We start from the raw sequence: 15,887 nt of genomic DNA, 5'->3' as shown, positions 1-15,887 counted from the left end.
TTCCATAACCACAAAGACTAGAGGCTTTTTTCCACCTTCCAGATGAAAGCGAATTCCCCAATCAGTCCTAACCTACGGAAGCGAGGGCTTCAGGCAGAGCATCAGATGTTCCAAGGCTTTTGATTTGAGATCTGTCAACCCTGCAGCTTGACTACAGCTAGGTTTGGGTATTGGGTTTTTTTCACTTCTGACCATTAGAGGTAGCATCTAATGTGCACTATAAACCGCCAAAGGTGCGGGAGAGCCCTGTTCCCAGCTGGTGTGCCACCTGTAAAGAGTTTGCACGCTGGGGCATTAAGGGGGGAGAGATCCCAAGGGAGTTCCTAGGGTCCCGCCTGCGTGTTGCACTATTTGCAACAAAGCATGGAGAAACAGGGAAATACTATTGAGTCAGTAAAGGAATATTTAAAAATAAGGGACACCAGTTTTCAGAGGGGGGATTGTCATCTCAAGGGGAAATGTTAGTTTGGAAACAAAAGAAGAGGTGCCAATTTTGCCAACCTTTGAGGCTGGCTATACCAAAGTGGCCTAAGAAAGAAATGGGATCTTGCTGGTAATTAGAGTAAAAATCTGCGTGGGTGCTGTGTTTGGGAGCTTTCTCCAAAACATTTACTTCTCATCAGAGTTTTCATTTGGATCAGGAGTGCACCTGAAGTGTGCCTCCCCACTGGAATCCACTATGTTTGGTGTCTGAGACTGAAACATGCACAGGAGGAAGTGCACCTTCTACACCCACAGGTACCTGGATGGGTATGGGTAGGCACTGGGTCCTCAGCACCAGCTCTTCTCCAAGCTGATCATGCTCTGCCCAGTGCAGATGCAGCCTGAGTATCCTGGGCTTTGATACTCAGTTTTGACCACCTTGATTTTAAAATAAAAGAGTGTAACAAAAGCTACAGTGGCATCATCTGAGCCATTGCACTTTAACAGCCTAAGGAAAGATTAGATTTCCATGTGAGGAGAGATTAAAAAGACTAACACTACTCTGAAAGTAGAAAATAAGGAAAAAGGAGCGCTTCAGGTTATTATTATTGGCACAAAGATCATAGAAAAGATTAAAGTAAAAGGTTAAAAATCTGTAATACATTGTGATGCTCTCCTGTAGTTTAGCTGTGCTACAACGCTTTGGTAAAAGTTCAGCACTCGAATGTGCTGGAACAATAGAGGTACCTGAAGCAGATCTTAATGGGTCAGATAGCTCTTGCGTTCTCTCTGTGTATGTCCTCTTCACTGCCCGTTTCCAAAACACTGGCCTTCATTTAGACATTCTTCCTAAGAATGTAAGGTCTGTCCTAGTATGATAGCATTGTACAAGAAGCCGCTGCAAGCAGAAGTCTTGATGCAGTTGCAGCTTCTCCATCAGCTGTCCCAATATGGTCCAAACCACAGGGCTCACAGCCCCTCTTGGGTAGCCTTTTCTAGCCATTTAAAACTGCATTGCCACAGTACAGAAACTTGGCGGTGGTGACAAATCCTCCTTGTCTGGTTCACCTCTCAGTGTGAGAAGCTAAGTCGTCAGTAGTAGCTGCAATCAGTTAACTGCTGCTGTGGTGTCCAAATTAGCACAGGCATGCATCCCATTTGATTCACTGTATTCGATGAGTTTTTAAACTGCTTTTGTGTTGCTCCTGGTTGCGTAGGCACGATTCCATCCATTCAAACAGCTTAACCATGGGTGTTTTCAGTCTTGGCTGTCGACTGCATGGGTTTCTGCAAAGCTTACTATGTGCATTGTGCGTGAGCTCTGGATGGGATTGTGTGTGAGCATCGCCTGGGATGCTGGTTTTCCTCTAGCATCCAGCTCTTGGACTGTTCTGGCTGCCCTGAGAAAGGCAAGAGATTTAAGAGTTTACATAGTCTGCAAGTTACAGCTCAAGTTCAGATGCCAGTGCGAGCATAACTAGCAGTGTGAATATATCCTTCGTGGACTGCTTGAAATTAGCCTTGTAAACATGACAATACTGAGGTGTGCATTCATTCAGATGCAAGTTGGCTCTGGAGTTTCTCTATGCAATGTAGCCCTTATTGTACATCTTTGTTAGAATGACAGCTATGTAAAACCATCCAAAAGATTTGGGCTTGAAAGAGAAGTTCAAGGCATCTTTAAAAAACTTCTTTGAATTTGTAATACAAATTAGATTTTTGTAAAGTAGTTTTCTTAAGGGACTTTTTAATAGGAGAAAGCATTTTGAACTAGGAATGTATTAAACAAATGTCACATTTACTGAATTTGAAAGCATAGTCCTGGTCATTTTTCCCTCACAGTTCAGCTTTCAAGTTTCGTAGAAAAAATTCCAGATATTTAAGCTTGTGGTTATGTGGAGTTCCAGGCACTACTGGCATTACACAAGAAATAATCAGCATGCTTTTCATTGAAGGTTCACAGTTTTTGACTGTTCAGAGGTAAATGAAATGCAGTCCCAGATTAAATAAAGAAAACTTTCAAAACTGAAATTAAGCAAGCGTATAGGATGAAAGTATGTGAGAATGTCTTAGCTGAATAAACAGCAAGACCCAAAGCAAAGTTAAGTGCTGTTGGAGACTTAAAGATATATTCTCATTATGCCAAGGAGTTAATTTAAGCACATAATTTCTTTTTCATGCTTTTTTTTAATGGCAATTCAGAAGTATAATTTCATTACTCTGTACCAGAATAGCTGTCACTTAACTATAATTACAGTGATAACAAAAATACAGCTTTTGATGGAGGGGAGAAATTCATTAAAGTACAATTTTTAATAATGTTTAACAATCTAATAATTTTTCTCCAAATAGTAAAAGAATGATAAGGAAAAAAAATAACCCAACAACCCAGCTGTGTGTAATTAAATTTTGGAAGCCCCAACTGAGATTTGATTAGTCATGACAAGAGGATGACAAACTGGGGGCCCAATCCAAACCACACAGTGTTTTTAGCCCAGTGAATAGCCTCACTGAATGAGAATGCTCTAATATTTCGAGTTACTTATGTAAATATCTGCAGAAATAGAGACATCCCTAAAATAATAATAATAATAATTAATAGTAATAATAATAAATGCAATTCTTCTGTACAATTCTTACAATTCTTGAAGTTTATGAATTTCTTAGTGGCAGCAACATTTAAAAATACTTATTCATTGCTCAGTGTTTGCTGTTATCAGACCCTCCTTCCAGCTGCTTGTAACTGCCAGCTCCTAGGGCCAGTTTTTTCCCTCTGGATGCCAGGCTGTTGCGTATGAACTTTGCTAGGATGCTGGTCCCTGGTTAGCATCCCACTCTGGGGGCATTCTGCATGCTTGTGGGCTGGTGGGGTGCACTCCAGTGTGGGGACATTTCTGAAGCTCTGACAGAGAGTCTTGGAGAAGGAGACTGAAATGGAAGCAAAGATTGGGATTGACCTGTGGAGATAAGGGGCAGGAAGAGGAGCTCTGCTGTGGGCACTGCTGCGGTGAGGAACTGGAGGCACTGAGAGATAAAAAAAAAAGGCAAAAAAAGAGTCAGAGGAAGACATGGTCAGAAAGAGGCAGGTGGATGTGTGTCATGTAGAGAACTGTCTGGGGAATGATAGACAAAATTCCTCAGCCTTACCATGCTGCTGCTGTCAGCACATGCCTGTGAAACCCCACTGCCAGCACATGTGCTTCAGTTCATGCAGAGTAGGTGCTTCACGCAGTGCTGTTTTCAAAAGGCATCTCCACTGCAGATAGCATGCCTGTCAAAGAGACTTCGCTCATTTTGCTGTTTTAAGTTATATATTAATGTTTTCTAGTAGAAAGCTGGTTTTCCAAAGATGACAGACAGAAAGGAAACACTAGAGGCCCGCCTACAAGGAGGCATCACGGGCTAAAAGTGTCAGAAGGATGTAGACCAATGGAAATTCTTGTTCTGTAAGCTTAAATCACAGAGATAAAATAGTTTCCTGCGTGAAATAATAAACTTAAGTTAAATTCCTAATAATTTTCTTAGGTCAGATCTAAACCTTAATGACACACTCTTTGACAAAAAATGCAAAAGAACATGCTGCCCTGGCTGTAGAAATAACATACTTAAGGGAAATTAGGTGTTTTTCAGGGCAGCACTCTCTGTCTGCATGATCCATCCCTGAGCACTCATGTGCTCCCTACATCAGTGATTTGAAGCAGTCTCCTTGGGTCTTCTCAGTCATTGGTGGCCTCATGCCCTCCCTTCCAGCAATGGCATAAAGGAGATGGCTAGACTAACTTTCCCTCAATTTCTCCACTACCAAAAACCTTGCTATGGAAAATTTCAACATGAAAGTCCAAGTCAGGCACATACGTAGCATATGCATAGCATACATATGTAGCAAGTCTTCGAGAACCAGTTGCCTTTTCCCCCTTCCATCTGACGGGGTGCGTGTGTCCTGCTCACAGAGTGTCTTAGGCAGCCAGCAAACTAGGAATTTTTTGAGGAAGACAATATTGCATCTTAGATATTGACTGATGCATAAATATTTTTAAGACTAATATCTGGTATATCAGCAGATACACGGTTTAATGTTTAATAGATATACTGAAGAACAAAACCTCTGTATTTTTATTTTTTTAAAAGCTGCTAACATCTCTTAAAATTCTGTTAGTATCTCTTCAGCTTTTGATGAGCGTCACTGGAAACAGCTGTGTCTAAACTGTTTCGACATCAAATGAGAATGGTCTTGAAAATGAAAGATTTCTTTATGTACAAATAAATGAACAACAGTTTAGCCAGATTTAGATTTTGCAATGTTTTTGTTGAGTCATTAACACCTGGTCCCAAAAAAGAGACCAGTAACTATATAGTATGTTTAAAATGTAATTTGAACACCATCTTAGAAGGTAAAGAGGCATGAAGTTTGAGACCTCATCAGTATGAGATATTGAGCAAAGCAGACCTACTAACAAAGCATTAATTTCTCCTATTCTCACCACTGATAGTGGCCTCATCACACTTAACCAGGACACTATTTATGTTCTTAAAGGAATTTAGACATAACAGAATGTGAAAATGTTGTGAAACCCTGTGAGTAGTGAATAGTGTAAATAATATAGCTCCTAAAAAAACACTCTGAGGGAATTTAGAGAGTTTGTTTATATTTTAAAGAGAGAAAATAGTCCAAGGGTGCAGTAAATGGTTATCATTTTCCTATACAACATTTGCGTATTTTAAAATGTGCTCAATATTGGATTTTAATATCTAACTCGAACAGATTTCCTTTCTACTGCTAATTCAGATATTTTAGGTATTTTTGGAACATTTTTTTTTTCTGTGTTGTTAAGCACCTATGCTGCTACGTGCATGTCATAAGTCTGAGTGAAGTGTTACTCCTTCACCTGGGGCTATTAGATGTAGAGAGTAGTGATAGCAGTATGGGTAGTGGTAGTGTAACCATGTTGCTTTAAGAACCACCCCTTTCTGGGTCAGCAAGGAGCCTGGCCAGCAATTTCAACAGAAATTGAGTCCAGAACAGGCCTTGCGTGCAAGAAAGCATTTCTAATCTACTAAGCAAATGTCAAAAATGCTAGATGTCAAAAGCCAGTTGTCAAAAGCTGGAGAAGTTAACGTCTTACTCATGAGTACAATTTACGTGAACCCCTACTTAGTTTATCAATAATCATGCAAGATTAGCTTGTATATACATGATTATCAGGACTTACAGTGGTTTACTATTGTGATATTAATTCAATTTACTTCAATTACCCTAATGTCAACAGCATGACTTAAAATCTTCCCCAGGGACAAAGATTGGCCATAGTTTGCATATTATACAACTATTTCCTGGAAGAAAAAGGAAAAAGTTGCACAAAGTTCATTTGATACATTATTATTATCTTTGGGTATATAAAATATTGTCTAAACAGCACGTTCTCTCCTTTTCTACTGCAGTCATCACAAACTTGCATAGGAACGGTAGCTGCACAAATGAATCCTGTGCTTCCTGGAAATCAGTAAACATGCATATGTAAATATATGCATGAAATGGAAATTTCAGGAGGTCAGGTTACATGTTTGATCATTCAGAAACATACACACATACATACATATGTCTCTCTATATATGTATCTTAGTAAATGTATATATACACATATATGTATCAGTGTATATAGGTATGTGTATATATATGTATGTTATATATGTATGCAAGATGAACAAAGAGCAGTTCTTTTTAGAGCAAAGATGTATCTCTAAACTTACATTTATGTACCAGAATGTGACAACTGAACATCTATGTATACATTGAGAAATACACAAGTGATTTTATTTTTCCATCTTGGTATTTTTACAAACATACATACTCTCTCCAAAACTTTTAAAATACACTATCTAAACATGTCAAGGTACCAGAGTACTTTAACGCCAAAAGCGATATGCCAGAAAACATCGAGTCTTCTGAGAATTTTCAGTCAGCAAATCTGATGCAGAGTGAGTAGCTGTAACTGCTTTTCAGGGGCCAGGGGCAGGAACCTGCCTGGCCCCAGGGCCGGAGGGGAGGCAGCAGTCACCCCGCCGCAGAGCACACGCTCTGCCTGCTGGCACCCTCCACGGTGACGGTTTCAAAAACCAGCCATTCTAAAGCACCATCTCATTTGTATGACAGGGCTGTGAAAGCTAGAAATACAGATTTAAGTTGATACAGTTATCTTTGGGAAAGTAAGAAAAAACAGAGAAAAATGTACTATAAATGTTTCTACTACTTTTTGCTACTAAACAGTTGATGAAAGCCTGACAGTAATAAAACCCCCTTACATTTTTATCATAAGAATTGTGAACTTGTTAAAAAAAAACCTTTAAATTAATACATATGTACATATATCTTATTTTATTTGTTTATTATCGAGGAGGACATGTAAAAAAGACATCTGAATGGATTAATTTGCTCCTACTTCTTAAGTGAAGTGTATGGACCAGATAAATGTACAAGTCCCTGAAACTCCTTTGATGTACAGCAGTTTAGAATCCACTACATAAACTTCTGTAGTGTTAGATTTAAGGGTAATTCCCACTTAATAGTAATATTTTTCACTGAATTAGTTCACATTTTAAAAAAAGAAATTGTCCTTACAGTAACAATTTCTGTGATTGATCTCCTCTTAAAAAATAATTAAAGCTTATTTAAATTAATGAGGACACTATTTATTTTTCCTTTTCCACTTCTTTACTATTCACAACAGTATCCAAGTAGAACAGAAACTATATGTGCATTCAGGAAGACAAGAAAATATGTAAATATAACACAGATTGGCAGAAAAAAAAAGCTCATGTAAGGTTCATTGAAGAACTCAAGAGCAGCCCAAAGAAAAACAACAGAAACAAAAGGATCTTAATTAACTCTGGCAAAGGACGACCCAAGCATACAGGGTTTTAGTATGATGTTTATTATAGCAAAGAGGAGGCCCTGTGAAAGAATCTGGGCACCTGCCATACTTATAGGGGCAAAGCCTTCACCTGAATCAACCTCTATGTCAAAAACAACTCCAGACACTTCTGACTATGTTATATAAAATTTAAGCAACTCTGAAACTAGGAAAACTGATCATCCAAAGGCACAATATGGCCAAAGGCATATTAAAATGTGTTCGTACGTTAGTGAAATTAAATAACATTTTCCTAGGTTTTCTACAAAGATCATCTGTCCCTTGTAAAGTATTCTGAAAAGTACTCAGTTTAGAAATAATTCTCTATTTTATATTTACGCTACAGCTTGTGTATATTCATAAAAAATTAAGCATATTTTCGTAAGAGGCAAACACAGACCCTGGATCGGATTGATCATGGTAAGGGTTATATTTCTTATTCACCTGAACTAAGTTTTCAGAAATCAAATTTCATTTAGAGGGAATGTTGGTAATTGGAATAGTCAGTTTGTCACTTCTGCTTCTTGGACTAATTAAAAATCAAACATTCTGCTCATCCATACCAGTAACGGGATTCATTACTCCTGCTGCTCAGTCTCCATCTGAAGAAAAGCCAGGTTGCCTGAGAAAAAACATGAATATTTAGCCCATAATGATCTCTTTGTCATACCAATGTATGCCATGGTAACTCTGGTTACATTATTTTCCTGTAAGAAAAGCTTCAGTAGAGACTCATTAAGGTATGGATGTTCAAAGAATTTAGGATTAGCATCCAACCAAAACAACAGTGAGGATGTCCAGTTTTTATTGGGCCTGATTCTGTGAGGAGAGAGTCCCACCAGCTTCCACTGATTTCAGCAGGAGTGAAGGTGTTCAGCATCTCTCAGAAATGAAAGGTTTCTCCAAGTCTCACTTTGACAGGATATTTACTTACTTACTCAAACCACTCTGAGGTGCTGTTTCCAATGGGACTATTGCCATCTATTAAATTAGGCACATACGTAAGTAACTTCCTCAGTAATGGCCTACATGTTAACTTGAAAGTTTTATTGCTATTTTTCTAAGTCAAAACAGAAAGAGGCATATGTATTTCTAAGTAACTGAGTACCCTCTTTAAAATGTGAACTTCAATATTCTTACCTAGGTTGTTAAACCAAATATCTTACATCAAATATTATAATTTTGCATGAGTATCATACTGAAAATGGTACTCTGTAGACTGAAACAGAATAAAGTTATTTAGCAAAAAACACGAAACACCTGTATTCAACTTTTCACATAAAAAAATATATTTTGTTTTACAACACTAACAGTTAAGGCCACAGAACTCCAGCAAGGTGCTAATAAGCATATCAATTCCAACTATTAAAATTTCCAATAAATATCAAGAAAATCGTCTGCATGTTTAAAATCACAGCAATCATATCAATCACAAAAGTAACCATCAGCTTCTCTAGTGAGTCATAACTGTTTTCAAGTAAAAATTGCACTATGTGCTTTAAGACTCTCACATTCTTACATGCTATAACAGTGTTAGAGTAACATACAAGTAGAAGATTTTATCCTTCTGTCCTGATTAGTCACAGTTTCCCTGGAATTCTCCAATGTATGATTCTGGTTTTCATCTTTACTGTCTTCACCAGACAAATCTTCCTTTTCTTTTTCTTCATTCTCTAATGGCTTGCCAGATCTATCTTCCTTTCTGCTACATACATTCTTCTGGCCTGTCAGTGGCTTTCGCTTAAACAGGGAAAACTGAAGTAAAAAACAAGTAAATAATATGCCCAAAACAGTTAGCTGTGAAATCAAGGTTAAAAAAAACACAAAGCCTTTTGTATATACCAAGGTAAATTTAGGTCTCAAATTTCTCCTTTGTATAAAATAAATAATTTTTTCCAAACAAAATGACTACTTAAAAAATGTTAATGAAAAACATTCTGCTGCAATATTTGAAATGTGTCAAAATAGCATACATGAATCAGAGGAGTTAAAATGATTGCATTTTGACAAATTACACACTGTACAGCTTGTACAAAATACTGCAAGTGGTGCAATTATTTGTGTTTCTTTCAAATAAGAGTCTGAGGCAAAGTCCAAAAATATAGGCTCAGATCTGCAAAGCCCCAGAGCAGTAAATGCTTAATACGCTTCATTATAAACATGTGTGTAGTCCCATTAAAGTTAATGACAATGTGTTTTTATGTCAGTGAGACCACACACGTGCTCGAAGTTAATTGGTGCTTAAGGTCTTTGTTCAACAGGAAACACAGCAGCCAGTCTCTGCAGAAGCCTTTGGATCCTAAACCTGTAAGAAATTCCATATAAGGTACTCCTCAAACATGCATATATATATCGATATATATATAAACACACTCTTTAAATCAGTGCATGTTGGAAATAGAATCAAGGTCAACTAGCTCAGCTGCTGCTTTGAGAGAGAAATATGGTGGGAAATTTTTTTATATAACATCCCATAGGAATCAAGTCCTAAGTTTTCACCTCACCAAAATGTGATGTAATTAACAACCTGTCTTTTACGGGCATGCTATACACGAACAGGTGATAATGGCTTTATCTCATTTCTACTGACAGAAGTACTATGATTTATTTTAGTAGAGCAATTATTTGGACAATTTTAAGTTATTTTATCACAAAATAAAATCTTAAACAGAAGGAACAAGTTGCTCAGCAGTTTATTTGTTTATGCAGATCAGGTAAATTGGGGTATTTGCTTCAGCTTGTTAACTGCCCACAGCCTTTTTGGTCACTGGTAAAACCAGAAGGAAAAATCAGGCCACGTACCTTTTTTCTCCCAATGATTCCTCCAGTTATTTGGTCATCAGAGTTCTCTGAAGAATTGTTCACAGTGTGATTGTCAGTGCTTTCTTTCTCTACAATAATATAAACCTTTATATTAACTTCCTTCTGATTCTTGCAAATTAAGAGCAGAAAAAACTGTTCTTCAAATTATTTTTGAAGTAAAATCACTAAATAAAATGTGGACCTTAAAAAAAGCAATCAGAATATTCAGTTCAACTTGATGCCCAGCCTGACAAGAATGTTTTTATTTTTTCAATCTCTTTACATAATGCCCTTATATTATTCTCCAGATGATCGACTTTCAAGAACAGAACACTTATGGCAGTGACATTATATAAAAGGTTTTGACTTGACACTCATAGTTTCCTCTTGCTGACAGAAGACAATGTCTTGCACACTGATTTTGAAAGTATATTCTAATTGGAAAAGCTGACTTTTAGGGCAGGAGTTATGGTTCAGCATGAATTTTATTCCATAGAAACAATTCTGGGAAAGGAAAAACTTTCCATCTGAGTTGATTTTCCTGTGTTTAAATTTTCCTATACTCCCTGTATGAATGATATAAATTTAGAAATTAATATAAAAACTTCCAGATCACTGGATGATGGAAAAATATTTAGGTATCCATTGTGGACAAGCTATTTCCATTATTATATTGAAAATAAACAGCACAATTTCTTCATTATTAAGGCAGTGGTCTTTTTTATACCACATTTGTTATTTCCTTTCAAAAGAACAATTATAGATTATTCCAGAATTTCTAAAATAAAAGGTATCTTTGACTTGTCTTGCATATAGGGCACCCAACTTCACGCTCCCCAGCTTTTCTACAAGAATATACAGTTCACTCAAACCGTCATCAAAACTACAAGCAACGTCTAGACTTACATCTTCAGCATCTCTGAACAGTGTTCAGTAATTACCACATTTCACCTAAAATAATCTGTGAATGTAATGAGGAAATGTCAGTTGACAGAGATGAGAAAGACGTTTGACAAGCTTCTCTGTTGAAGTGAAGAAACATGGCACCTAAAGAAGTTGCTTGAGAGATAATGCAATTACCATTACTTTGTCATCACACAACTAGAACTGCTCTTAGCAAGTAAGATATAGTCCTACTAAGAGAAAGTCCTTCTCGTGGACTTCCTCCAATACCTGACTGGGAAAAGTATTTTTTTCTTTCAAATCATTAACAATTAGTAATTTTTTTTTGCCTCTCAAATTTCATCATCTCTCAAGAACTGCTTTACCAACTACTGACAATAACTGTATTGTTCAGCATTTTAATAATAAAGATTGTTTAGAAAAGTTTTATCTTTTGAAATGTTTTAATTTTTTTTAGAATGTCTGTAATGGTCCAGTTCTTAGGAATTGTATTCTTACCCTGCTGAGTGATGGTCTCTTTCTGAGTAGTCTCTTCTGTCTATAGAGAGACAAAACAATGAAATCTAGACTTCAAACTTGTTAAAAAATAAAATATTTAACTATTAACACCTACATATTTGTTCCTCCCTCTACCAAAACCACCCCAAACAACAACTTTGCATTTCCAAGATAGCTACACATTTACTCAAACTAATTTAAGTTAGAGAACCAAAATCTTTCAGAGATCAATAACTTAATAGGAGTAAATGCTTTTACCTCTACAGCTTGCACTGTGGTATTACTGCTTTTCTCTCCCTCAGGTGTTTTACTATATTTCTCTTTTTCATATTTTTCCTCTGGTTCCTCTTCTTTCTCTATTCCTTCCCCTTCTCCTCCTGCTTCTTCTTCTTTTTCTTCTTCTTCTTCTTCTTCTTCTTCTTCTTCTTCTTCTTCTTCTTCTTCTGTTTCTTCTTCTTCTTCTTCATCATCATCATCATCATCATCTGTCTCTTCATCCCCAGACAAGTTTTGTTCCTTTGACAAAATGGCCAAAATGTGATTTTGAAATTCGTGCTGCACAATGATATCATGGTCCTCATCCTACACCAGTTCATCATACATCATAATTTGACTAAGAACAAGAAAACGCAAAAGAAAATGTTCCAAGGAGTAGATAGAGTAAGGACAAAGACAAGAGCCCTCATTCAAGGTTTTCTAATTTTAATAGATTTTAAAAAAACAGACCTCCAGTGAACCTTAGGAGTGCAGCTGACTTACGTTTTGCTAACATGTCTCCTTAATGGAAAAGCAATGACAACAAACTTTTTTTTTGGAAACAAAATACTTACTTTAAATGCTTGAAATATACATAAGTAACACAAGCTGTAGTAATTCCAACACTGAAAAAAATCATTAAAATCTATTTCCCAAGAAAATTATTAAAACAATACCAGATACAATGTTCTGATTCATCTGATTCAATACAGACACTGTAATTTGGATTTAAGGTGGTTTCAGCCTAGGATAAAACTTCAATATAGTAAAATAAAATAGCCAGGAGTATTATAAAATAAATTTAAAAAAACAAAAATGCTATTTTTGTAAAAATGTGTAGAAAAAAGAATCAATTATACCCTTATTACTCCATTCAATCAGATTGCCGTTACTATGCCGTTTATATATTTACAACAGCATAAAATATGGACTTCTGAGGTCAAATCAAGCAAGCCCTTATCATTGCATCAGCGTGCCCAGATGTACTATTACATGTTCGCATTCTGATGCTTTTCTTCTACAATAGATTGAAATATAGGTATTAAACCAGTATTCTATGTTAAAGAAACTTGAATAACAAAACACTTTGGTTCCCCTGCAACATAGGTCATGATGGGAACTGGTGTGAACAACCTGCGTGCTCTTTTGAAAGTGTGTTACAGGAATGGGTCTTATTCTGAATACCTTTGTATACTTGGGTCCAAATGCTGTCTCCTATCTTTTGTCAATATTTTCCTTACTCCCTCTTACTTTTTTGCATTTTTGCTTGTTGTCTCCACAATGACTATTCTCATGCTCATCAGAAGGTAACTTGCTAGTCAGGAGGAGACCATTAGCTAATGTTTCTAGAGGCTGGAACACAAGGCTGCTTAGCCAAGAATGTTAGAGGTATGCAAAAGCTTAATAGGTTAGTTGTTTTCCTGTCTTGTACTCTACTGGGTGAGTTAACTGTGTAGCAAAGTATTTTTGGACCTTATTTAGAAGCTTTCAGCCCCTTTAAGCACAACAGCACACCTGTAATTAAGAATCACAATGATACCACAGACATTCACACAGAATCACAGAATCGTTTTGGTTGGAAAGGACCTTTAAGATCATTGAGTCCAACCGTTAACCCAGCACTGCCAAGTCCACCACTAACCCATGTCCCTCAGCACCACATCTACATGGCTTTTAAATCCCTCCTAGGGATGGTGACTCCACCACTGCCCCGGGCAGCCTATTCCAATGCTTGACAACCCTTTCGGTTATCGGAACCACTGTAAGAGTTCTGTCTCCTGGCACTTCCAACAGGTAAACAGGTAGGAGGAAAATGACAGCCAGTTTCAGAAGGGTGTGATCTTTTTCTGAAATGTTCTTCATTTTTTTTTTCTATTAGTGAGAAAATTGATTATGAAGTGCAACATGACACACGACAAACTTGACTCTTCTATAATATATTCTGGCATCTATGATGGAAAGCAAAAGCTAATAATACTTCCACCTTCTAGGAACTGAGAAAATGTTGCTTCTTACATATCAGTATATCTGAGGAACAATGAATAATAAAAACTGTAAATGTTTTCATCTAAATTCCTCTGGAAGTGGTGTTATTTATCATTGGTATAGTTTATCTTAGACTTGAATGGTAGCACTGTGGCTACGCTTCAGTACAGAAGTGTTTAGAGATAACACATGCACAGGATTTGGTCATTGTAAAAAATGTAAAAAACCTCCACTGGATAAAATACTGACAGTCTTCCAGAGGAGTATCAGATTGACATGGAACTACTTAGGCATCTGTGAGAAAGCCAGAATTTTCTTTTTTTGGTTCCTTCAAAATTAAAACAGCCTTCACAGATGTTCAGCATAGTTATGGCCTATGGAAGGGATTCAACCTAGCCATTTCACACTGGAAGAAATTTAAGATTAGTAGGGCATGTATGCACTATGTAACACGTATCTACAAAACACAGCAAAATGTGTAAAGACAGCTAAATGTAAAAAAAGAGTTTAGTCCAGCTTTGAACTACTGAGAATGTTTATCCCACTTTATAAGCACATGTAAGTATCTCTAGCTCTGCTGATATGGAGATACTGGTCAAGCAGTTAACAACAACAATACTGACATTCCATATAGTGTGGGCAATAAAAGTAGTTAGGATTTGAGTTCTGATGGAGTAACTTCTAATTACATAGTAAAGAGTCATGACACATTCACATGAAAATCAGTCCCAAAGTCGAACTGATATGAAAAAAGCTCTTCTTCCAATCCTCACCTTTTCAGTTACACAATCCAATCTCAGGAATGACCTATACTTCTAGCCTCATCTCTAAGCACACTTGATCTCCAGCTTTCTATCCACCGACAACTGTTTTCCTCCTCATCTAAATATTCAAAACATAATTTAAGAAATGCAGAGCTTATTTCCTTTCAAAGCCATTCCTCCTGCACAGATAATAAGGTGTCTAATGAGGAACAGCACTCTCTAATTCTCATTAAGCTGGCAGCTAAATCTACTGAATGTAACCAAGAAAACCAGAACTTGCTGTTAATAAATACTTCCTAGAAGCACAGTCTAGTGCTAAATTAAAAAAGATAGGAAGGAAGGACACTTTTTTTTTTGTAAATTTGGTGAAAATCTCATCAGAACTAAATGCTCCAAATGGCTAGGAAAGTTGTCATAGAATAACATTTAAAAATACCTTTTTTATGCTTCTTTATAGAGCCAGCGTTGATCAGTGGGACTTAGAATAGCATTATTCTAAGAATAAAACAACATTTTAACAGAGTAGAAAATTACTGTCAGCATTCTAGAATTTGCCTATCATATGGTAAGCGGAATCAGGTGGACACATATTTAGCATACTTGAATAAAAAAACAGAGGACAATCAGTGTGATATCATCCACATCGACACAGTTATAGCATTTCAGAAACGGTACACCAAGATCTTACAGTAGCTTTATAGAATTTACAAGACTTATGTACAACTCCTGTGCCTACAAAAATCACTGCTCTTTTACAGCTGCATAATGGATGAACTTCCACTGTACTACTCCACAGGTTCTACTTACAATTAAGTATCAGGTTTGGATTCTATCATAAAGGCAATGTTTCCTATTAGCCTAAACAAAGATATCTAAATGCAGGAGTCTACAAAGGAGAGAGAATCTAAGCTGCCATTGTAGTTAACAGAGATCTTTGGTGGAATTCCCTTGGTAAGCACCACTCAGACATCCTAGGAATCTGAGACATCCTACATGGGGCTTACGGAGACCTGCATCATGCTGGACCCCAACTCACAGCCATGTAGGATACCCCACTACACCTAAAATCACACTAGATGTGTTTGTTTAGGCAACTGAGCCATCCTCCTCGTCAAAAGAATCGGTGGAGCTGAGAGACACTCATTTCACCCCAGAGAAGACACCTCCTGTTGTTATACTGAACAGCTTCCCAGACTGACCACATTTCCACTGACTACATTTGCAGCTTGGCACAGGTGTCTCTGGCTGTCACCCTATCTGTTCAACTTCTAAAAACCCATTTTGAATAATAACTCTGATGTCAGAGTTTTATTACTGTCATTTCCGCTTGCCCATTTCTAGGCATGTT

General features: G+C 37.0%; 1 protein-coding gene across 1 annotated transcript; it reads right to left on the bottom strand.

Moving 5' to 3' along the window:
• Positions 1-6,279: 6,279 nt before the first annotated feature.
• Positions 6,280-15,558, bottom strand: LOC137675799 (myelin transcription factor 1-like). The gene is made up of 6 exons (XM_068422021.1): positions 15,544-15,558; positions 11,793-12,116; positions 11,535-11,574; positions 10,134-10,222; positions 8,879-9,086; positions 6,280-7,953 (listed from the first exon to the last, which is right to left on the bottom strand). The coding sequence occupies exons 1-6, from the start codon at positions 15,556-15,558 to the stop codon at positions 7,910-7,912; spliced, it is 720 nt and encodes a 239-aa protein (XP_068278122.1). The 3' UTR covers positions 6,280-7,909.
• Positions 15,559-15,887: the final 329 nt, after the last annotated feature.

The sequence above is a fragment of the Nyctibius grandis genome, chromosome 2 (genome assembly GCF_013368605.1).
Source record: "Nyctibius grandis isolate bNycGra1 chromosome 2, bNycGra1.pri, whole genome shotgun sequence".
Classification (NCBI taxonomy): Eukaryota; Metazoa; Chordata; class Aves; order Nyctibiiformes; family Nyctibiidae; genus Nyctibius; species Nyctibius grandis.
The sequence above is the reverse complement of the archived record's forward strand: the minus strand, read 5'-3'. Positions and strand labels throughout refer to the sequence as shown.